This window comes from Sarcophilus harrisii, chromosome 2, assembly GCF_902635505.1.
Source record: "Sarcophilus harrisii chromosome 2, mSarHar1.11, whole genome shotgun sequence".
NCBI classification, from domain to species: domain Eukaryota; kingdom Metazoa; phylum Chordata; class Mammalia; order Dasyuromorphia; family Dasyuridae; genus Sarcophilus; species Sarcophilus harrisii.
In genome coordinates, this window is record NC_045427.1 from 553,686,228 (window position 1) to 553,712,525 (window position 26,298).

General features: G+C 34.7%; 1 protein-coding gene across 2 annotated transcripts in view; it reads right to left on the minus strand.

Annotated features, from left to right (window-relative positions):
* Positions 1-26,298, minus strand: part of EFL1 (elongation factor like GTPase 1) — a 196,461-nt gene that overhangs the window by 101,227 nt on the left and 68,936 nt on the right. For both annotated transcript variants that reach the window (XM_031955656.1, XM_031955657.1), the window contains 2 exons: positions 25,420-25,595; positions 21,375-21,513 (listed from right to left, as the gene is read on the minus strand). In XM_031955656.1, coding sequence (XP_031811516.1) covers positions 21,375-21,513; positions 25,420-25,595 — 315 coding nt within the window. The remainder of the gene's footprint in view (positions 1-21,374; positions 21,514-25,419; positions 25,596-26,298) is intronic.

The following is a 26,298-nucleotide window of genomic DNA, read 5'->3' on the forward strand; positions in this document are numbered from 1 at the left end:
AAATTTTGAGAGGTTATTTTTTTTAAGTTAGAAAGGGAAGAAAAATCAGCATATAAAGGGGCAAAGTTTGTTTTCTCTGCTAATCAGATATCTAGTTAAATAAAGCTAACGATTTTGAATGGTCCCAACAGTTTTTCAAAATTAGAGATAAATAACAAACATAAGAGCTGAAACAACACAGAACCTGTCAACAAAACCACATTCTTAAGTCCTTACCTACCCATATAAACTTAAAGGGTAAAAGTAACATCAGGTATATGGGACAAATGACATTTCATACAATTGTACAAAGGTGCAAACTAGAGGAAACACTGGTTGTAAGAACTGAATAATTAATATTTGATTACAGTATTCATGAATGGAAAACCCTAGGATTTAAATAGTCCCCAATATCTCTGACCAAGTAGCTTTTCCAGGCTATACTGAAGGTGAAATGCTTTAAGGCTAACAATTCCTAGCTCTCACCAATCTATTAGTCTTTCTCAAGAAAGACATATTCTTCCTCCCTCTTCCTCCCTATTTCCCAATCTGGGACCACGGATTCTGCTAGAATATAAGAACTGTCTATACATTACAAACAGGCACAAAAGAATGTGTTTATTAAGTATATGTTTATTTGAATTTTCAGCTGCATATAAAATCTGGATTCACACCCAAGATGATGTCTATCCAACCAGGAAAATGTTGACCAAATTCTTAAGTCATTCCAAATTGTTCCTCTCTCCTTCCTTCTTTATCACAATACATTTGAAACACTTGCAGAGCCTGCAATTAATTTGTTTCTTACAATCTATCTTTAAGGTAAACTATTTTTCCCCCTTTGAATATTTTAAACACACTTTAAAGTAAGAGATTAGTTTTTAAACAGCTACATCATGGTTTCTTCAATGAGGCAATTCCCTAACACCAAAACATTGGGAATGAGAAAGTTCTGGGGTACACAAAATCAGAATAAAGAAAAAAATGATAAAACTTTTTTTTTGACTCATAGTCATATCATCTCAGCAATAAGTTTATAAGAATTGAAGCTATATAATGTGTCTAATCTTAAATACTTCCATTTCATTTATAAATATCATGTTAAAATAGATACATAAAGCAAATGTAATTGATTCTGATTATTTAAAAACTGAACTTGAATAGTTTACATTTAAAAAACAATTAGATTGAAGAAAAATGATAAGCATGTAACAAATAAATCTACTAATTGCTGCTTTTGTATAGACCTACACAAGTATTTCTCAATAGAGGAAAATAGACTTTGCCTTTAATTTCCAGCATATCTGATTTCTTTCCTCCATTATAGTCAGATAATATGATGAAATTAGATACAATAGTGAAGAAATAACTGTATTTCTTCAATTCAGTACTTGAATCAATAAACCCATATCCTTTGAAATATGATCATCAATGGAATTATGTGCTGAACTGGTAAAAACTAACAAACAGTCATCTGGGAAGCATAAAACAAAACTAGTGACAATATGCTCCTAATTGCACTGGATATCAGGTTATTAGCAATGTTTTGCATTCTGCTTCATTGCTCACTAAATAGCATGTATTTCCATAATAAAGCTACTTCAAATTAGAAATAACCAAAGGAGTAATAACTCAATTTCAGAAGACTCAAAATGAACTGCAGTAAAAATATACAACTAAGACAATGGTCCCAGTATTCAGGAATGAAGGTGGAGGGACAAAGGAAGTGCTGCACTAGATTTAAATGGCTGATTTAAGATCATTCTTTTGGTCCTGATAAAACTAAAAGAATTTCCACTTCAACAATAACATCTTTAAACATCTGGTCATGTCATCATCATCACTAGCAAATATTTATTGGGCTCCAACTATGGATAAAGCAGTGCTGGGGAGGGCTCCGATGGGTGATACAGCATATACCAACAAAGGACAACAGAGCTGTGCTTTACAAAAACTGCCCAATCAATAAGAAATCTTCTAATTGTGTGCACCTTTTACCCAATTCCTTAATACTGTGGTTAAAATACATCAAGTGAAATAACTCAGCATTTGCATTAAAAGTAAAGCAATCAATTACCCTGAAAACCAACAATTTCAGATGTTACATGGATTTTTCCTCCACCCCTCCAAACATTTCTGTCCTTATTTCTTTGACTGTTTTCAGTTACTGGTTGAAAAAACTGTGAGAAAGACTGCCCTCCTGTGTTCACCTCAAGATGGAACTAGGAAGCTGGATGCAGCTGGAACTACTTTAAGCCAGCTACTTTTATAATCACATTACTGATTCAGAGAGCAAAATTAGCCCACCAAATGTTTGCACAGAATAAAAGGCTGGTTTAACAGCAGGACTGTTCACAAGGCTTTCAGAGAAGGTGTTAACGCTTGCGAGTTGGCATCAATCCTAGAAAGCCATTCTGGACCCTTATAATGGCACCACCACTTGCAGCTGCTCCTTGTGCTAAGCAGAGCCTGCTTATTAAAAAGCTCCTAAATCATTACAAGAAATCCCCAAAGGGAAAAAGTGCCTCCTGGGCAAGCAGCAGTGTTCTTAGCAGGGCTAGCCTCTCTCTTCACAATGACTATATCAGTCAATCATCAAATATTTACTGGGCACACTCAAGCCTCTAGGTCAGATAAGGTAGTGTAAGACATTATCCCTGCCCTCATGGAGTTTATAATCTAGTTGGGATATAAAACAAACTAAGAGAAAAATAAATTGCTAAATGAATGCAATCTATGGATTCTTACTTTAGTAAATGAGGAATTCACTGAGTTAGAAGGTTTCAAAAGACTTCATCAAGAAGGGAGCATCTGTAAAGGCTTTGGAGGACAGTGTTAGAAGATAAGCAGAGAGAAGGATATTTCAGGTGCAAAGAATAGCACGAGCCTAAGAAATTATAAGATATCTTCTAAGGAAAGTGATGGAATAGAAGGTTTATGTAGAGAGCAGTAGGAAGTAAGTCTAAAAAGTCATAATTATAAATTAGCATTTACTAGTTGTGTGACCCTGGCCAAGTCACTTTACCCCAATTGCCTTGTCAAAAATAGGTAACATTAAAGTACGCCAGAGAATGTCATGGTTGAAAGAAACTTAATCATCTGAGCTATACATCAAATGGTTTCCCCAAATTTAATATGTAAAGAAACCCAAGGAGATTAAATTGTTTGCTCAAAGCACATAAGGGGAGATTGTGGAAAACTAATACTTAATTTAGAGTTAGAAACCTAAGCATTAAATGTAGTGAATTCGAACACTTTAGGATCAGAACCAGAGTCAAAATCGGACCTCTGACTCTTCTTCCCTATGTAATTCAAAGGCCTAGCCTAGATGACCTCTGAGGTTCCTTCCAGCTCTAGATCTATGAATCTACAGTAGTGAAACACAAGTGATTTTTCCTCAAAAGCTGTAAAAATTGATTACCTGACAGAATAGGAAAAATATTTTTCCTTTCTAAAAATGGAACTGAAAAACCTTTCCCAAGTAGATAAAAAATATTTTTTCTCCTTTTTCAAAAATAAAGTAAAAATTTACATGAAAAAAATTCCATTTGCCAAGTTAATTACTGAGCAACTCTCTATGTACTCATATACAGTGTTAAAGGAAATCTTAAAAATAGTATTTAACCCTAAGAGCAGAACTTAATTTAGGCAGTCTTCACTCTGAATATTTGATATCTGTGGTCCCAAAATAAGAGCTAACCAATTTCTATATAAATGCTTTAAGATTTGCAAAGTGTTCTGTATATAATTTCATTTCATCTTAAATAATCCTATGAAAGAGATCTTTATTATCATCCCTTTCTACAAAGGAAAAGGCTGAAGCTAAGGAAAATTGAGAGACTAGTCCAGCTAATTAGCATCTACCACAGGATTCAAATTCAGGTCTTCCTGGCTCCAAGTCCAATGTTTTATCCACCACAGCATGTGATACTATCAAAGTATACAGGGAAGATCAAACAATGCCTACTTTTCTATGCCTCTGTCATAAATTCAAAAACAAACTCGCCATTCTCTCCCTCCCTTCCCAATCCCCCATCATCTTGGTACTAGAAAACACATCTATCTTCCTTATGGATGAAAATCAAATCCATAAGATTATTTCTCCTTCTTGAATACTCCAGTTGGATCTTGAGAACCAACTAGATCACAGATTGAGAACAAGAAGACCCCTAAGAGGTAATCTAATTCAACTCATTCATTTTATACTTTTGAAGAATGAACTCATCATTAGGGTAAAATCAAAATATTATTAGTTGCTTTGCTTCTGGCAGACACACAACTTCTACCATATGTCCAAATAAATGAAGTCTCTCATCACTTCTACATACCATAACTACTATTTAGACCTGTGGTGTGTTTCCCAAACCCCTCATGTATTTTCTCTTTCTATGTAAGTTGTCTACAGATGACAATATCTTTCATTTCTGTTTCCATTCATTTTTTATTTGAATACTCCCTTCACTGTCTTCTTCCTCTAGTTCCTGGACATCCATACATTGACTATTATCTTCTTGATAAATATACTATTTCTTCTTTCTTTTGAATAAGGCACATACCTTCTCAGAATTGTATTCTAAACACATGTATTATAACCTCAAATCTCAAATGAGAGTGATGATATCAAGTTTTCTTCCTTGTCTTAGATCTCTAGTTCTCAATGCTTGCCGCCCTCTGTCCATCTCCATAAAGACATTAGAGAGAGATTTATTCTGGTTGTTTTCTTGAATAATATTTGTTGTGTACTTCTGCAAATTTCAATTAATGTAAGAAGATGCAGTTTATGAAAAGCAGGAAAGGTAAATAAAAGTCTCTAAAGGTAGGCTAGAATTAGAAAACAAAGAACTATCAATTCCAAGCTGAGGAGTTTATATTTGATTCCAGAGACAGTAAATAATGACTAAAGTTTCTGAAGCAGGGCAGTAACATGCTCAGATCTGAACTTCTGTAAGATTATTTTGACAGCAATACCAAAGTTGGATTGGAAAGTGGTGGGACTAGAAGGCCAGGAGGACAATTAGCAAGTGCAAGGTAATGAGGGTATTACGGAATGGTAACTGTATGAGTGCAGAGGATATGGATGTGACAGATGGAGTGTTAGTAGAAATGCCAAGACTTGAGGAGAATTGATTGACTGAATATGGGGAGCGAGGGGGAGTTAAGAGTCAAGGATCATGAAAAATTTGCAAACCTGGATGACTGGAAGATTGATGGTGCCTTGGAAGGAAATGAGGATAGGGAAAAGGTAGGTTTAAGGTAGCCAATAATGAATTCTGTATGGACATACGTATATGTTTGATTAAGATGTCCAATTAGATAGCTGCTGACGAGGCAGATACTGAGGCTTGGTTAATGGGGTCAGTAAGGAGGAGACAGACATGTGCAGGAGTTAGTTTTTTGTTTGTTTAATCCACCATCAATGTGGATAGAGTTGAGCTAATCCTTCAAACAAGTATGTTAGTGGACAAATTTTCATGGTATTAGTAAACCTAAGTAGATAGGAATCCTGAAAACCTTCAGATGACCTATTTTTAGCACATATTTACAATATAAATGCATTTTGGAGCAGACTCTTCATCCTCAAATATATGCCATCTTTTCCATATCCCAGCAAGCCACATTTCCCTACCTCCTTTCAACAAAGATTGTGCTCTCCTACAATTCTTCCAACGAAAAACCAAGACAAGGTCTGAAAATGCTTTTTGCCATAATCAAGCTCTTCCCCTTCTACCTTCCTGAGAGAAGAGGAAGTTAGTAAAGAAATTACCTAATCAATAAGAAAACTCTAGGCTGGGTTCCAAGTGTTCAGGGGTTGGCTGGTATAGTTGGTATAGCCTGGACAAACCATTTCTTCATAAAAAATGTCTCATTTCTGGTTTTCAGAGATCAAGTTCATTTTGGCTATAATTTACCAAAAACTATCCTGAAAATTGATAGAAGCAAGAGTAAAGTAGTCATCTTTTTCAATGTTATAGCATCTTACATTTTCAGAACAAGATTTTTTTTTCTTTTCTTTTTTTATTATAGCTTTTTATATACAAAACATATGTATGGGTAATTTTTCAACATTGACCCTTACAAAAACTTGTGTTTCAACTTTTCCCCTCCTTTCCTCCACCTCCTCCCCTAGATAGCAGGTAGTCTCATACATGTTAAATATGTTAAAGTATATGTTAAATACAAAATATGTATACATATTTATACAGTTATCTTGTTGTACAAGAAAGATTGGATTTAGAAAAAAGGTAAATATAACCTGAGAAGAAAAAAAAAATGCAAGCAAACAATAACAGAAAGAGTGCAAATGCTATGTTGTCGGACCAAGATATTTTAAAATGAGAAAAATAAAATGGAGCTAACTTTCTCATCTTATAATTTTGAAGTAATATTAGCTTATATTTTAAAATTCTTATTTTCTTTCCTTTTTTTGCTAAAAAATTATTACACATGCTAAAAAAAAAAAAGATATGAAGTAATTTAGTTAAGCATTGTTACCTAAGTACTGTTATTAAGTAACTTCCAAAAGCATTTCATTAAAAATATTTATTAAAATGTACTAAATTAAATTAAAGCTTTTTAAATATGGGTATATTAAAACAAAGGAAAAAAAGAAAATGCTTTCCACAGAGCATTAATATTATAGAGTTTTGAACCTTCATTTTAATGCACAGTTCAAATTAGCACAAAATTAACTACATGTGCTACAGAAAGCATTTTGAGGGCATTACAAACATAGGCATTTATTAAAAATAAAATTACAAAGAGGCCCTCTTTATGCTCCACCAGATATTGCATTCTAAGTCAAGGCTCCTTAAACTTTTTCCATTTGCTACCCTTTTTTAACCCAAGAAATTTTTATATGACTTTGAGTATATACGTATATAAAATATGTACACAAATTTACTGATAATTAATTAGAATTTCACAACCCCCACATTCAGTTATGAGATCCCAGATGGGGTTAAAAATTACAGAAGCTGGGCTCTAAGTAACTCTGTCTACCTCTATTACTAACTCTGCTCTCATTCTTACTATCTGACAAGCTTATTGCTTCTTTCCTCATGTATAAAAAGACAAAAGGAAAATATTTTGTAAATATGTGGTACTTGGATTTTTTCATTAACAATATCCCAAAGTGTTCATTCCTCAGTGACCATATTGAAATTCCTGAGGTTTCACCAGGCTTTATTGTATAAACAACATCGTATCACTACCCTGTTCTACTTTAAAAAAATAAACTCATAAGTTTCATGGTCTGTTTAAAAAAGATTACATCCATTTTCACTTTTGCCAAGTCAAGTCAAAGAATTTTTTAAAAAGCATTGTGTTTACAATTAAGATAGCAATAACAACCCAATGACTGGAGCCAGAACACTTCAGCAGTAGCTAAGTACCCAATAGCAGTTTCTATCTTTTTTCCCCCTTCTTTTTTAAGAATACTTAGTCATTTGGTACAAATGATTTAATACTTAAACCTCAGCCTGAAATCATTTCCCCTTCTTTTGAACTGAGGGAAAACTACCAAAATCATTTTTCTCTTTTTGTAAACTTAAAAAAAGAAGAATGTTAAGATTAATGTGTGTGCGTCCAGCACTTGGACCTCATGTATTGGTAGGAAATTCAACTATGGCATTTTGTTCATTCTCCTTATATACTTGGTCTAAATCCCTCAAGCCAACCCCCTTTGACATTTTTTTTCTTTCTTTTTCTTTTTTCTTCTTCTTTTTCTTCTTCTTCTTTTTTTTTTTTGCTAAGGCAGTTGGGGTTAAGTGACTTGTCCAGGATCACACAGCTAGGAAATGTTAACTGTCTGAGGCCAGATTTGAACTCCTGATTCACGGCTAGTGTTCTATCCACTGTACTACCTAGCTGCCCCACTTTTGAAATTTTCAGCAGTTTACTTCACCTCTTACATCACCAGCGAAATCAGTGGGAGCTTCTTAGTTTCTTCATTTGCAAAATGGAGACAGTAATAACATCTACCTCCTAGGATTGCTCTGAAGGTAAAATTAGGTAATATAAGTAAAGATCTTTAGAAACTTAAAGCATTTTATGCCAGCTATTATTACCATTCTTTGTTTCCATTTTAAAATACTTATCTTTATACAGATCTTTTCATCCTGGCCTCCCATTTAACAAGTGCCGCTCCTTTCAGAGATTAACCTTATTCCTAATGTTTTTAAAGACATTAACCCTTCAACTACACATTCTTTGCTTTACTTTTTTTCTCTCTACTACTTTTATTTGTAGATGACCGAAAAATCTGTATTTCTAATCAAGAGCACAGTACAGTGTTGCTGAGTCAGGTTGCTGACTCTAATGGTGCAATTGTTATGTTTAAGGCTAATATCTATTTGCAGTTTACTTTGGTGTTTTCACTTCTACTTCCAATTACCTCACAAGTTCTGGACTCCTGAACTTACTTGACTTTGAGAATAGCTTTAACCTGAGGACATTTATACCTTCTCAAGTTTTCAAGGAAGAAAATTTATTAAGTTCCTGGACTTCAAGGAAGTCACTATAAAGCTTTGTTGAGTTAACAACATTCTCTTCCAACTATTGCAATTCCTGTTTGTTTTTAATGATATACTTTCAAACTAGTGTATGACAGATAAATTGATATCAATTTCTCAATTTGGGTTAAGACTAAAAATTCCTTTCTTTGCAAAGAAACTTATTAGACTCTACCAAAAAGAATTATTAGAAATCACTCTATACCAAACCTCAATTAAAAATAAAGAGAAAAATTATTCCATGTTAATAAGTCATTGTAAAAATAGAAAACAATATATTTCTCATCTTTTAAAAAAGATTAGGCTAGATAATCTTTATAATTTCTTCTAATTGAAAAATTCTTTGACTTTAAGATTGTGTTTTTTTGTGGTAATTTCATTACAAAAATAATCACTGAGGTCTGAATAACTTCATTAATTTGCTGAATAATTTATCAATAATTTAATTGTAAGAATCCAAGTATAGGAGAAAATTTCTAAAAAGAAAATCATTGTAACCTAACTAGAATCATGAGAGATTTGTGAAAATCACTATTAAAATCTTTTTTTTCCCACATGGAAAAATATATCTTTCACTAAATTTGACAAATCACAGTAAAAGTAAAAAAGGTTTAAGAATACTGGACAATGGATAAGTTTAAAAAGAAAAAGAAGCAAATGACCCATGTTACTTCATCTCCTGAAATGTTGGCTTTGAGGAAACTATAAATGATAGTGTGTTTAACTTGGAGTCATAAGCCTCCCACTTCACTATTTATTAGATCTCTGAGACACTGGGATTTTTGATGGTGATAGTAATGAATTTAAACTAAACAATTTCTAAGAGATCACTTCCAGATCAAGGTTCTTACTCTAAATCAATCTTGTAGCTTAAAAGCAGTCATGTATGTGCTGACTCTGGATGGAGTCCACCCCTAGTATTTCCTTCTAATTTTTCAAATGACGTAAATTGTAAACAAATGCCACTTTTAGATGGAAAGTGTTGGCATTTCAGATTTGCTTTTTATTTTTTAATGTGGATTACAAAAAGGAGATTTGTTTTTAATGGTATTTAAGTAATGAAGGAAAAGTGATGGAATGGGATTCAGGAATCCTAAGTCTATCCAAATTAGGCTAAAACAATGATATCGCTCTTAAAATGTCACTAAACTTTCCCAAGTTCTGCATCCTTTTTTGTTATATGAAGGAGTTGGACTAGATGATTCCTAAAGTTAATTACATGACTCAAAAAAATGAACTTGCTGATGAATTTTCAAAGCCTTCTCATCTGTTAAACAAATAGTAATATACAATACTGATCTAACCATTGTAATTATATTCTACATTACAAGTAAGGTTTCTTTCATTTAGGAAATTAATTATATAAGAAAATAAAAAAGTACCCAAATTAAACATGTCAATGTCAGCATTTCTCTTTCTTTCCTACTGGATAAAACATTTTCTTTTGGGGTGGCTATATACATATTCTATGAAACCACTATCTAGTATAAGCTTTCTATCAATAACAAAAAATAAAGGGTTATTTATAAAATGGCCTATCTACTCACAATAGCAGGGTCCTTAGGTGACAATAAACAAGTAAATTAACCTTTTTTTCATCAATAAATAATCTTGAGGGTTACTTCTAGAACTAATTTTCTATAAGTCTGTGACTACTTTTACCATTCATGCTTTCTCTGCAGTGTCCACAAGATATCACTGTACATGGAAATAAATAGCCCCTATAAGGTTTCTGGTAATAGATATGAAAAGTGCCCCCCAAGAATCAGCCCTTTCTTTGTCTTCAGAGAAAGGCAGTTGTGATCATTTCTACTGTTATTTTTACTGATATGGAGGCACTATATTTCATATAATATGAACTTTAGCTATACCTTTGAAATATCATTTAGGAAAGTTTGATTACTCCCTGAAACAGATTTACTTGGAGAAAGTATAAGTGGAAATGGAAAACAAGAAGAAGCTAGATGAAGAGAGTGGGTCCCTGCCAGTAATCTTATTCAGAGGCCTATAGAACACTCAAATTAGCCCTAATTTAGGACTAGAGAGGTGAAGCATTGAAGAGATGAGAAGTATTTTTAATCTTTCCAATTAGCCAAAGGATAAGAAGATGCCTGCTTTCAGTGGATCCAAATTCCAAGTAAAGACATCTCAAAGAGGGAAAAGGCACAGTCCTATTTTGGAACCGTCATATTAATCTTGGTGAGTGTCCTTGTTCCTTCAATCCCACTTTTCCAGCCAAATGTGTGTCTAACTACATCCACATGAAGGCTCAAATCTGTTCACACTTTGGATACAGTTGTGGCCCTAAGAACAATGCACAAAATTAACAGACCTGTAAAGTGCTACCTAAGAGACTAGTTGTGTCAGTCTTATTATCCCCAATTTTACAGATAAGGAAACAGGTTCTGGGACACTATTATTGCAAATTTCCTGATTCTAAGTTTAGAATTCTTCTAGATTTCTGGATTTGATTCTTCACTTTCTTGGATCCATGTCACTTGTTTAGGGTGCAGGTTTATGACCAAAAAAAGGGCAGTCTAAGAACTTTTTGGCGGGGGGGGGGGAGGAGGGAAGGAGGGAATTGGACTGGAATTCAAAAGAGACTGCACTCCTAGCTGGGGTAGAGCTATCAGTCCACAAATAAAAATGCAGCACATATATTCAAGTCTAATTTGGAAAATGTCTACAATAAGGAAATTGAAGACCAAGAGTTAAAGGTACTATGAACTTTCCTATATCCAGATCTTTTTAAAGCTAAGAAAGTCGCACTCCACCAAAGTAAAGGACTTCCAAAAAACACAGATGTGTCTGTGAAAAATCAGCTCTTCCCAGGGAGGATCAGACAGCATAGCACAACTAAACCTACTGATAGAGACGTCAGTTTTTGTTTGAAGCTTTTGCCTGGTCATATCTCCTTCAGCATCTGATACTTCCTGACTGTATTACGCTCCTTATACTTAGATAAGCTACCTATTTTAAAAAGTAATTTGGCTGCACCCTGCCTGATGATCATAGGATTTTCATGTGCACAGGACCCTAATTGGGAATTCTGCAACCTGGGGCAAAGTAGGGGTGTGGAGCCAGTGAGCTCAATGCTTAGCCCAAGGAGCATACAGGCACTTTGTCCAGTTTGGGGAAAGTGGTGCCAGCCTCTGGTTTCAGGCCCGAGACAGGCACAGTATGCTGATTAGGGTGTTACTGATCCTGAGAATGCTGTGTGCCAGGGAAGGGGCAGCCAGTACATTCCAGTTTCACAGAGTGAGGTGGACAACAGAAGAAGGGAAATCCTGGGAGAAGGGCATGGAAGAAGGAGTAAGGGAGTAGAACAATATGGTTGTCCTTTGTGATCCCCCTAGATACTGGTGTCCTAGAAAAAAACTTGGTGTACACTTTCCCAAATACTGGAGTCTTGGAACAAATCCTTAGTTATTCTACCTTAGTTTTGACTGTTTACAGATCATTTAATCCAACCCTTGTGCTTTACAGATCCCCAAAGATGTTAAGTGACTACCCAAGAGAATACAGGTAGCCAGGCTTGATCCCAGGGCTTTTGGCTTCCAATCCAGCAATACGGTGCTGGGCCTAGAGTCCCAGAGAACTGAGTTCACATCTGGCCTCAGACACTTACCAGCCGGGAGACTCTGGGTAAGCAACTTAACTCTGCTTGCCTCAGTTTCCCCATTTATAAAATGGATATAGTCATAGCAGCCGCCTCTCAGGATCACTGAGGATCAATTGAGATAGAACTGGTTAACCGCTCAGCACCAAACCTGAGGCAGAGTAAGCACAAAGGCCAGCGCCATGGTCCTCAGCTCCCCAAGTACCTGTTACTCTTTAACCACACAAACATCTTCTGTACACAGCTAGACCCTGTGGCCATACCTTTAAGGGGCAAAGCTTGGGCACTCCAGCCTCACCCAGCATGACCTAGCTCTTTCTACCTGGGTTAGTACTTCTGAGTTCAGCCTCCAAACCACCTGCCCCAAGAGCACTCTCCTCTCCAGAACAACGAACAGACCTGCATTCCCTTTGTCTTTCTTGTGTTGTAGCCACTTAAATTCTATTATGACATACAGGGATGATATTAAACAAAGAAGTCACAAATATTTTTTCTAAAATTCATTTAAATGAAACCTGACCTACAAAACACTTATTGTTCAGTATGGAATATTTAAATAATTATTCACTATGTCTTACAACATCTATTGAGCGTTTTCAATTAAAGCACCTATGATGGGTTTACTAGGAAAACTATTTTTAAAAGTGGGGGGAAGCATGAAAAAGGGAAACAATGGAGAGCCATTTTTCAGCTGGTAACCTGCTTGCATAAGAGCAATAGCCAGCCTGATTCTGCTCACACTAGACCATTTGCCATTTTTCAAGTATGGTTGGCACATCAATGGCAGGTTTCTAATAATAATCCATTGTATTGATATAACTAAAATTTGGGGTCTGGGCAGTATTTTCCTTCATATTTCCTTCTACCCAGCTTGCAAGTCTGTATAGAACCCCAACCAAATCTGATACCACCTGTTCTGTCTGATATTTTATCAATGTTAGAGTCAGTTAACATTACCATCAGATTACCCCCAAATTAACATGTTCAGCCCTGACTTTTCTCCTGAGATACAACCTCATATCATTAACTCTCAGGAACTATTTCCACTTAGGTCTATTACCCCAAAACTGGCTTATTTGAAACCAAATTCATAATCTTTTCATCAAAGCCTGCTATTCTTCAAAACTTTCCTGATCACTACTAAATAGAAAAAAATGTGTGTGTCCACATGTATGTGTCCAACAACGAATCAGCACTCATTAAACATATTCAGAACTCTTCTGAGTGCTAGAGATAGAAATATAATAAAACAGTTTTTATGTTCTTCCCATCTCCTCCCCCAAAGAGCTTAAATACTATGGAGTTAAAAGAGGTACACTAACTCACTGTTTGACAGAAATTGCTGGGAAAATTGGAAAAAAGTGTGGCAGAGACTAAGTATTGACCAGTGTCTGGCACCCTGTGCCAGGATGGGGTCAAAATGGATTCATATTTAGACATGACGGGGGGGGGGGGGGGGGGGGGGGGGGGGGGGGGGAAGGGGTGATATTATAAGCAAATTAGTAGAGCAAGGGATAGTCTACTTGTCACATTTGTGGAGAAAGGAAGAATTTATGACCAGGGAAGAAATGGAGAACATTGTGAGGTACAGATTGGATAATTTTGATTATATTTAATTAAACGTTTTTGGTACAGGCAGAATCAATGCAGCTAGGATTGGAAGGAAAGAAGAAAGGAAAACAATTTTTGTGGCTAATGTTTCTAATAAAGGCCTCATTTCTAAAATATATGGAGAACTGACTAAAATTTCTAGAAAAGCAGATTGTTGCCCAATTTATAGATGGTTGGGGAATATGAACAGATAATTTTTGGATAAAGAAATTGAGGCCATTTCTAGTCATATGGAAAGGTGCTTTGAATCACTATTGATTAAAGAAACTAATTAAGACAACTCTAGGGTACCACTTGATACATTGCTGCATAGAATGACAGAAAAAGATGGTGGTGGATGTTGGAGGGGATGTTGGAAAATTGGGATATTGTTGCATTGTAGGGGAGTTGTGAAGTGGTCTGGCTATTTTAGGGAGTAGTCTGGAGCTATGACCAAATGGCTATAGAACGGTACATGAACTTTGCTCCAAGAGCACCAAGGTTGGTCTGCCTCCCAGGAAGATTGTGGAGGAGGAAGGATGACCCACATGTGCAAAGGTGTTCATAGCAGCTCTTTTTGTAGAGGGAAGGAGCTGGAAACTAATTGGATGTTGCTTATCAGCTGGGGAAGGCTGAGTAAGTTATGGCATATGAATGTAATGAAATGTTATTCTGTAAGAAGTGATGAGCAAGCTGACCTCAGAAAAGCCTGGGAAGACGTACATGAACTAATGCTGAGTGAAGGGAACAGAACCAGGAGATCATGGTTCACAGCAACAAGATTATGTGATGATTGACTCTGATGGATGCAGCTCTTTTCAACAATGAGGTGATTCAAAGCAATTCTAATAGATTTGTGATGGAGAGAGCCATTTGCATCCAGAGAGAAAACTATAGGGATTAATGTAGATAACAAAATAGTGTTTTCACCTTTTTTTTGTAGTCTTGCTTTTTCTTTCTCACGGTTTTTTCTTTTTCAGTCTGATTTTTCTTGCACAACATGATAAACATGGAAATATGTTTAAAAGGAGTGCACATATTTAACCTATATTGGATTGCTTGCTGTCCTGGGGAGAGGGGATATAGAGGAGGAAGAGAAAGAAATTTGGAACACAAGGTTTTGCAGAGGTGAATGTTAAAAGCTATCTTTGTATGTGTTTGGGAAAATAAAATACTATTGAGGGAAAAAAAAGATAGGCACAGATAAAAAATGCAAAGTAATATGAAGATGAAGAGAACATTAATAACTTGGATTAGAAGAGCATGTATGGTAAAGAAAGCAAGGATTACTTCAGAAAAAAGGTACTCTTCCCTAAGACTTGGAAGGACGTTCAGGATTCTAAGACGTGAAGGAGATGATCTTTATAAATATATGGAAGCACGATATTGGACTGTTGCCTTTGGAAACAGCTATTAGTCTAGTTTGTTCAGAAGAGAAATAGATAGGATAAGGTGCTTGTGTAGAAAAAAGGGGAAATATGGGAGAAATACTATGGAAGTAGAACTGAGGAGATGGGAATAAGGAAGGAGTGAAGGGAGACTTTCAGATAATGAATTTGGGTGCTTGACTAGGAGGACAATAGTGTCATTAATAAAAACAGAACAATTTATATAAAAGTAGAATTATATACATAAAATAGAGATGTATAGAAAAAGAAAAATCAAATATTAATAAGTTGTTATAGATGTTACATATAATAAAATTTATATCTTCAAATGTAAATAGTTGCAAAGAAAAATTCTGCTGGAGTGTCACTGCTTATTGCCCATCACCCTTCCATATTCAATCAATCATCAAATCTTGTTAATTTTTTTCCCTTGATGTTTCTTATATCCAATTCTTCCCTTCAATTTTTCCTCCCACCATCCTAGGTAGATATTTATCATTTTATATTTATGTTGTTACAATAAATTATCTTGCTTAAGTTTTTCCCTAATACAGAATTTTATTTTGTTCATTCACTAGTATAGCTTCACAAGCCCATAAATTTCTAGGCATGCTATAATCAAGAGTTTTGTGGCTACTCCAAACAAAACTCTGATTTCATATATGCTACAATTTAATTATCAGGAAGAACACTATGCACATCAAAAAGCTGAAGACACATAGATCTGCAGTTACCTTTGGAAGCAACTTGTAGTGTTGAATAAAAGACATTAAATGTGAATTTGGAAAATCTTAATTTGAGCATCACATTTTATAGTTATTAGCTAGGTGCAAAAGATGCAGACTGCTGTCATTCTTAGCTTTCCCTAGTGTCCTCAAGAGGGAAAGAAATAGAACCTAAAATTTTTAAAACTCAGTTTATTCCTCTGAAAACCAAAGATACTAATACCCACATGAGTTTCCTCAATTTCTTCTGTAAAACAGGAATTATAATATTCATCAGATCTATCACACTGACCTGCTGTGAGGGAATCACTTTGTTAACTATAAAGTACTATGTAAAAGTGACCTTTTTTTTTGATATAGTTATTATAGGCACTGTTAATCTCAGCTAATCCAGCTCCCTACTGACAAAGCTGATCACTATTCAGTTACTAGGGGCTACAAAAGACTTTTGTTCTTTAGAATGAAGAAAAAATATACATATACTATGAAATGTAATTATTTTGCAGTGGTTCCTCCTCATATTTTGCAATGGTTCATTTTTAAAACTAAGAATTGAATATGGATGTTAGCAAAATCTACAAAACTTGATTTGTAATTAACCAAAATTAAAAAAAAAAAATCCTACAGGTAACTACACCAACATCAATTATAACCTTCTTTGTCCTATTCCAATGATTTTTTTTGTCCATTTACCCCTTGTATGTAGGGAACATGTAGACACGTTCCTTTTCGAATAATGGAAAAGAAAATCCTAGTTTCTTGATTTCTTTACATTTCTTTTCCTTGCTGTGTTTGCCTCCACTAAAAACATACTCCGGCACTTCATTGTTAACATGAAATTCACCAACCACTAAATGATGAACTATTTTAGTTGAATAATTCAGGAAAACTATCTCAGGTATGATCAGAGAGAAGGTGGCATTACTTGTGTGATTAGCCACACTAATGAAAGTACTACTTCAGTACTGATTTACTTACACTGATTTCTTTTCAACTATTAGATATGTTTTGGGTTTTATGTCATTATTATAATCCTTTATTAGTGGCTTTATTTCTTTTTTAACACTCTTAGAACATTCTCAACAATGGAATTAAGGGGTCAAAGATCTATTAAAATGTAGGTTAAAGTTATAAGGAATCCTATGAGCAAATGGATGTCAAAGAGCTTTTAATATGTAAACAACGGTTATCATCACTATTCCTCTAAGCCTCACCTGAAATCAGATTGGATTCATACAAGAGCTTCAAAATCAAGAAGCTACTACATGCTTTACTTTCCTTGGTACCCAGAGGAAAAGAAATATCATACAGAATTACAAAGAAAAGGTAAATTAAACAGCTTGTTTGTTTCTGTATTTTCAATGCTTGGGGGGCTGACAGACCACAACTCTCTGCTGCACTTTTTGTGACATGATTCATGGATTCATATGAGAGAGAAATTGTGTGTGATGGAACAGCAAGAGAGGCAAGAAAGAACAAAGTCTGTTTGGAAGTTGGTGGTTCTTTAAAGAGACCAGTCCCAGTTATCAGTAAAGGAAAAAAAAAAAAAAAGCAAATGGGAAGAGAAGAAAAGTAATCACCACAGTAATAACAGAACAAAATCATGAGCAATATAATAAACCTGAGCAAGAACAAAGAAAAGAAGCCATGAAGAGACTAAAACTTGCCATGATGACACTGCATTTTCCATTAGCCCTGCTATGCTTTTTCTGCCTAGGCAGTGTGCTGGTCTCCCCAACCCCTCTGTCCACTCTGCTTAATGTACAGAGCAGCTGGTACTTGGGGAGTTGACTGAGAGGGGGCAGAAGGGAACTCTGCAGCCACTTCTCCTCATCAGGTAGCCCTTCTGTTCTCATATAATATGTCCATAGCATCTATGACCTTATATGAGGCTGTGTGAGTGTAAAGACTTATAAGCCATTTGATATGCAGGATCATAGCCAATAACTTTAGAGGACTAAATGCAAATTAACAGATAATTCTGCCAGCCTAGCCACTTTCTGAAACAAGTGGAATTGTAAATATTTTCTTCATAACAATAACATTCTATGTAGCCAAAACAAAGCAGAAGATCACAGATACTTGTATTATTCAGGCAAAAAAGTTCAACACTTTTTTTTCTGGTCTAAAATGAAAAAAATTCACAACACTTGAGGATCCTTTCCATTTTACTTTGGCTAAATTGATGCAACCTGTGAATTAAGTAGAAAGAAATAATCTTTCCCTAATTTATAGATTCTTAATGCTGAGAGAGAAACAAATGGGATTACCTCACACAGGTATGGAATGGAAACAATTCAAATGTTACTAAAATTCCTAATGTACAGTTATTAGCTTGAAGCAAGCAACACTGTTTCTTTTGGAAAAATATACTCTTTTCATTGAAGAATAAGGGCCGAATCAAGGATGATTAAGAAATAAGTGCCATAATAGGTGTCAGAACTTATAAGGTAAATATTTTAAACACTTTAAATACTTTCTTAAATGAAGATATAATTCAAAAACCAAATATCATTTGGAGCTAACTAAAACAAATCTTCTCCTTTCCTATCCAAAGAGAAATGTTTGGAATAAAGGGAAAAATTAATCACTATTTAGATAAAAGGTTACTTTAAAAATATAAAAACCATGAAATTATTTATATTTTTCTCAAAATAAATATTAAATCAAAACTCTTTCAAAGTTTCTTGGACTTCAATTATACTATTTGACCAATATTTCACAGTTAATTCAATCAACATGCCATGACTTTCTATTGACCCGGTGACCAATCAGAACTTAAGCAAAATAAGTTCAGAAGAGAACTTATTAATATTCATTATTTTCTTGATGTTATGGTGAAAAAGAAGATATCATGTTGCTTCTGAGAATATTTCTTCAAGAACTTTTAAAGGCAATTTAACCATCTGGAACAGATCTGAAAAGTTTCCGTAAAAAAGCTGAAGATTTGGAAATCTAATTTAATTTCCCATACATTTTAATAAGAGGCAATAGCAAACTTATATTTTTAGAGATGTTCATCTCCATGTATAACAAAAAGCTAGTGTCAAGGCTAGTAGAGACCCACTGCCTTCCTCTATGCCCTCATCTTTAACCACACAAATGTAGAAAGCAAGCAGGTAAAGTCAAAACGTCATCAACTGTTTTCAGATCACAAAAAACTATTGTATTCTAATCAATCATTACAAGATCTTCAAATGAATTTAGCAGAAACCAAATGTGAATCCCTATGTTCTCAAAAGCCAAAGAAATTTCTGCTTTGTTTCTTGTCTATAAAATGTAGAATTGTTCAAGTAAGTTATATAATGTTTTCTTTTTTTTTTCTTCCAACAAAAATTTACATCTGGGATGGATAAATCTGATGTCGTATACCATTTTTTGATGAGAAACATATGGATAATGGTTATATCAATCTTATTCTGAAAGTTTTTGCATTTTAAAAAGTGAATTGGTACCTTTTACAATGTTAATTAATGAGAGGAAAGGGAGGTAGAGCTTTTGGGTCTGTCCAAATCACAATAAGACCCCCTATAGCTTAACTTGTGAAATATGTTCCTACCATATTTGTGGTAAAAAAGAAATAGAAAACAAAATATCTATGATTAATAAAGTATTTTTAAGCCAAATTTAGCCAACTTATGAGCTGATTCCTTTCCATTTCATATCCACATGTAAAAAGATAAAGCATTTTTAAGTGGATAAAACTATGCTGACACATCTGGTATCAATAAAATTTGCTCCAACATATTATTGGCTGGCATCCCAGCATTCATTATTTTGAGCTGTTGCTGTCTCTCTTCTAGGTCACTCTATCCCCTTCCACCTCATAATATACCAGAATACACGACCTGCCTTTCAGCCCTAAACTGAACTTACTCCTAAATTTGGAAATTTGCTTTCTGTTAGGTGACTCTGTGACTTGTTTCAGATATGGCGGCTACTATCACAACTACTGCACATGTGGCAAACTTTCTTAATCACTATGTGCTCTTCAGTGAACAAGTGAAATGGCCTAAGTAACTCACAGGTTTGAAGAGACATCATCTGTTTAAGATGTTTTGGTGACAATGGCTAAAGAACTCTGAACAGCTCCTAAATAAATACATAAACAAACCTGTTTTAGGGTTTTGTTTTGTTTTTTTGATACTTCAAAAATACCCTAAGCAGGGAAAAATCATCTTTGATTCTATCTTACTTAACAGTAAAATTATTTCTCTGAAGATCAGCGTCTCACAGAACACTAGAGCTATAAGGCACCACAGACATTATTACTTAGCTTATTTCTTTCATTTTATAGACTGGGACACTAGGGCTCAGGCCAGTGAAAGGATTTGTTCATGGTCATTCAGCTGGTTACTAGAAGAACTTAGACTTGAACCCAGTTTATGGTTCTTTTTTCACCAAGCTGCACTGTCTATTTGGATCTTAATAGCAGGGGTTCATGCAAGTACTGATAATATGACAAAAACAGTCTATGTTCACTAACTAATCTATATCATTTATGATTCCAAATACTTAAGCTTCAATTTCTTACTTTCCAAAGTAAAAAAAAAAAAAAAAAAACAACTTTATTATACTGTCCTCACATTCAGGTCAGCCATCCACTTGCTTCTTTAAATCACCACTATTAACCTTCTCCAGTTCTATTTTATCTGCAACAATAGGAAGCTTTACAAATGCAAAATTTTTATAGTTTTGTAAAAGGGCAGAATGATGCTTTCTATTTTATTTCTAATTATGTTCTCAATACCCAGGAGTTTGTCAGCAACAGCTGTCCATGAAACCACGTAAGTACTCAAAGCCATTCAAAAGCAGGCTTCAAAATCATGGGAAAGACATGGATCATAAGCAAATTAGGTAATTGTGCTTGTTATGTGCTTTATTTCATAAAGAGGTATGTATTTATGCACCTAAAATAAAAATATTTCAAGAAATTTTTCTAAACTAGTTTTTCTAAGATTAAGACAAATATCTACTGACACTAAAGGGCATCTCAAGATCAATAGACTGTAATTTATAGTAAAGGGCTCTATAATTTAACAAAGGTTCTGGACAAAGACCTACTAAAGAAATTACCTTCAGCAGATTTGATTTGCAATGAAGATGAATAAGGAGAACCTGAAAATCTAAGTCTATCAAGTTCACATTAAGAAATTTTTATGGAAAACTAATATTCCATTTATAATTTTAAATGTGAATACACAAATCTTGAGCAGGAAAGAAGTACCAAATGACTAGACATTTCTCATTTAAGTAATATGGAAGAAAACTCATAGAAACTGATGGATAATTTTAGCCACAGGTAAAGAAGAAATGTCAGAAAAGTAAATGGTGATCGAAGAGAAAAAGAAAATAATTTAAATGGGCCATTAAGTAATATTTCCAGGCAATTCAGGTCTTCTAAAAAATGTCCATTCCAATGAAAAGAAGCTGGAACCGATAGAAAAAAAGAGTAATGGCAGTATAAGGAAGGAGAACTATCCTGCAGAAAAAAATTTTTTACATGTTTAAACATATTACATGCTTATATGCTAAATTAGAGAAATTTAAAGCACAGTCTTACCTAGTACATTGCCTGGAGGTACTTCCTGAAGATCCTCTAGTTCCCTTCCCATCAGAAGGTAGAGATTTTCCAAAGTACAACAAGCCATATGGGGAATTGATGGAAGATCATCTGAAGAAGCCGAAAAGCCTAAAGGTACCTGGTCAAAGAGAATGACTGATGGTAAACAGACATTTTATGAACTAAGAATGATTTCCATAAAAAGTAAAAATGTACCCATTCCAATCAAACAACAAAATTTATACAAACATATCATGTGCAAAGAATTGTGCTAGAAGTAATATGTAATATAAAAAGATCATTATAAAAGGTCCCTAACCTTGAAGAGATTTTAATAGATTTGGGAAGACAAAATGCATTCACATAAAAAGATAACTAACATGATATGAGTGTAAAAAGGATCACTGTGGCCTGGAAGGAGTAGATGGTAAAGGAAAGATCTATAATGGAGATATGGAAGTATCATAAAGCATGAAGAGGACTCAGATGAATAGAAGGAAAAAGGAAAAGGCAAAGTGATACTGCAAGATACACAAAGTATATCCCATGAAAAGTTAGTGTGCCATTCTGGCCAGAGCAGAGAAAAAGGTTTTGGATAATGATGAGATGTAAGATTAGAAAGGACAGTAGAATCCTCAGAGGACCTCAAGCCCAAGCTAAGAAAATATTAGGAGCTGTTAAAGGATTCTGAGAAGGGAAGTGACTAGATGGAAATTGCAGATAAAAAACTCCATATGAGGTCATGATTTTGAGGTTGATGTTGGGCCAACCCTGATGGCTAAAGTCAGAAAATCCAGAGCTATTAGTTTAGAAGATTCTTAAGAATTATAAAGGCTTTGCAAAGCACTTTTCAAATGTTACCTATTTTATCCTCAAAACATCCCTAGGAGATAGGTGTATAATTATCCCCATTTTACAGGTAATGAAACTGTGCAAAACATACATTAAATATCTTGATCAGGATTATGCAACCAGTAAACATCTGAAACAGAATTTGAACTCAGATCTTCTTGACTGCAAGTTCATAAAAGTACTCTATCCCTATCTGTCCAGGAAAAAGGAATCCCAAAGGTTTACTATGTAGGTAAGCAATCCTATTACAAGGATTATGGGAGGTAGAAAGCAACACCCAAAATACCAAAACAGAAAAATAATATAACATAATACAGAAAAACTATTTATCTCCCTATGTGGAGTCAAGCCACAAGCACAGCAACCATATGTGGTTCGTTGGTTGATTCCCCCTTCTCTAGCCCTTGAGAGAAATTATTATTATTATATTAATAACCAATTCTTAAATTAGAGGTGATGCTTTTTCTCCCTATGTCCTTATTCAGAGACCACCCCTGTAAGCCAGCCAGTCTTTGACATTGCTGAAACATTGAGATTGTCCAAATCCTCTAATCAAGGTGAATTTCAACACTAAAGCATCAAGTCTATACCCTTGCACTCCTCTACTGGGCTCTAGGGTAATTCAGATCACAGAAAAAATCAGCCAGATTTGGATAGAGATGGATTTCTTTGTCCAGACTGCTAGAGGCAGCTGAGCTTCATGATCAAGCCATGGTTCTCAGCAGAAGAAACTGAAGGTTTTCTGTCCATCTTCTCATCTTAAAGTCCACCCCTCATTAACTGTTCAACAATCAGGGTTGATTTTCTCCTTTCAGGTGTACTTCCTTTTCCAAAGATATTTAAGCATTCAGTGATCTCCATAGTTTTGTCTTTATTACAGGGGAAAAACCACTGACCATCAATTTATTGATTATTGTTAGCCTAATTAATGAATGAATTATTATTTACCCAGAAACTGTTTCTGAACTTTTTCATTGTTCTTATCTTCCATCTACTAGGTATATAATTTATAGTACTTGATTATTTATATGTTGTCTCTCCCATTAGAATGTAAGCTCACTGAGATTATTTTTGCCTTTCTCTGAATCCTCAGCACACTGCCTGGCACATGTAAAAGTTTAAAAAAAAGCTTGTTGACTTGATCTTTTTGTGACCATACACATATATAGGATGGCCCTGTACATAAAGAGGTCAAACCAACAAAGCAACCTACACTTATGTGTACTGCTTCTATGGGTGGGGGGGTCCAAAGAAGCTAAACACAGGATTAAGAGTATGATGAATCTGAAAAGGTTAAATTAATTTAATTAAAACATGTATCTCAAATACTTACTATGTGCCAGCTACCAATGAACACATAATTTACATGGGTTAGAATGGGAGAAGGAAAAAACTCAAGTAGGGACTAACAATTGACTGAATCAGAAAAGATCTTGCAAAAAGTTGGTCCTTGAACCTAAAGTCAAAGTAAGAAGAAAAAGCATTACAGGTATGGGAAAACAGTCTGTATAACAGCATGGAGGTCAGTAGACTGCATAACTGAGAATAATGTACAATCAGCTTAGAAGAATTAGTTGGAGTAAAACTATAAATATCTTTAAAATGCCAAACATGAATTTGTATTTGATCCTGGAAGTAAAATTTCTTGAGTGGAAGAGTGAGAGTTAGTCAACAAAATTTTATCGAGTGTTTACTAAAGACATTTTGCTTAGGGTTGGAGTCAGATCTGTAGTTTAGGATTATCATTCTGCTGGTTAAGAATGTGGGGATAATTAATTTTATTTTTTTACTATATGGCCCATACAAACTTCAATCACCCTTATCTGAATTTCCAAAAATAATTAATTTAATAAGTCAAGCAGATATTGATGGTAACATTACCAAAATTATAAGGAACCACAAACACTTAGGGGTGATTTGAGGTGACCATAATCTTTGTAACATCTGATCAAGATTTTTAAATAAATTAAAAATCTCTTAGTCATCTAGGCAAATTTCCAGCTTTCAGTTATTTATGTGAGAAAAGGTTCAAACGAAGTACTTGAAACTTATTAATAATAAGAAATTTGCATCTTTATCAAAAAATTTATATGCAAACCAAACCATCAAGGTAATCACAAATGGGTTTTCATAAATCTCATCATCCCAGATTTAACAATTCAAAAACCATAATCACACACACATTTGAAGTGCATCTTGATAAATCAGGGTATGTAGAAAACAAAAGTCCTCAAATTTATCTTATTATTTCAGAGGTAGATAAATTAAACTAATATGGATAAAGTATTTTTGATATAAAAATAAAGTTAAAGTTATTGTCAGGACCCACATTAAATTGCTACCTCCATACTCCCACATTCCTTTACTTATGCTCCCCTACCGACCTTGGAATGCTGGGTTATTCCCAGGAATCAGTCGATAACTTAAAAGGAAATTTATAAAATTATCTGGATGATCCAGAACCTTTACTCAACCTCAAGGTAGTTTGACAGTGATTTGTGCTTCCTATTTCTACTTCTTTCACACTCTCTTCTGGGTGTGAATCCGAGGTAAGGCTTATTCCTTACTCAGTGCCTATCTGGTTGCAAATAAGACATAAAGGTTAATTTTCAAAAGTACAATTATATTGTGTTTTTCTCTACCCCTCTTGTTCTCAGATCCCACGATGTCCATTCAGTGATAGAGCCCTATCTAACTCAAACTCCATGGTATACCACCATTGTCAGTTGTCTTGCCATGGCCTCAAAATGCCAGTTTTGAGTTGCCTTAGTCCCAGTATGCCAAAATGTTTTTCTACATTTTGCCATGTTTAGTTATTAATTTGTTCAAAAGGTGCTTTCCCTCTCTTGTTCTTCTCAAGTGCACTTGATCCATTCTGCAAAAAAAATCTAGAGTTTAGTGCTAAAGAGCCTTAGATTTAAATACAAAACTGCAATTGCCTATCATATGACTATTCCAACAGGACTAACAAAAAGATATAAGCAATACTAACAAATCTGAGTCAAAGTTACAAAAGAAAATATTGATTTCAAGTGGAGGCCAATGTGTCAAAGGCCCACTTTTTGATGACGTTACCCATTTTCAAATTAAAAACAATATGGATCTCAACTCTTAGCAGACCCAAAACCAATCTGAGATATTTGGAAAGAAAAAAGACCACACAATAGGATAAAAATTTAGTTCCAATTCTTACCCTTCGCAAAAATTCAGCAGGATCATATTTAGGTCCTAAGACAAAAATTTTCTGTCCTTTTCGAGCCACACCACTAAACACTCGAGCAAAAGCAATGAAATAATCTTTGTCTTCTGCTTCCTGTATCACAGGTTTTAAGGTGATATTCTCAGCTGGACTGGTTAGCTGCTCATCATCTAATTAAAAGAAAAATAGATATAAAATATTATTTTTATCATCAAGGAGAAAAACAAAAGAAAATAGTAACGCTATACATTTTGATCAACCATCAGGGAAGAAATGTTTTTGATTTCTTGGGGTGTATTGATGAGACAATCAGGGTCAAAGGACTTGCCCACAGTCACACAGCTAGTTAAGGGTAAAATCTCTAAGGCCAGCTTTGAATTCAGGTTCTCTTGACTCCAGGGCAGATGCTCTATCCACTGCACTATCTAGCCACCCACAGGGAAGAAATGTTAAGGAAAAGGAGAAGAAAATTTTTGGGGGAAAGGGCCTGACAAGAGTAAGAGAGACAAAAGATGATCTAAGTTTGAAGTCTCACATGTTATCAGACAGGAACACATGCTTTTAAAATGATGTAAGAAATCCCATCCTTGCCTATGAAGTGGGGTTAGTGTTGACAGCCTATTAGCAACGCCCCACAAGTCAAGAGCATGCCTTTTACTTCTTAAATACATACTGTGGTCATACATAAATGAAGAGAGCCAGGGTAGTTTATGGCAAGACCACTGAACTCGGGAATCCTGGCTCCAAAACTTATATTAATTATGTGACTTAAATAAGTTATCTTATCTTTCAAAACTTCAGTTTTTTCATCTCTAAGATGAGGCCAAAACTCACATGGGATTATCAGGCTCAAATGAGATAGTATATATAAGA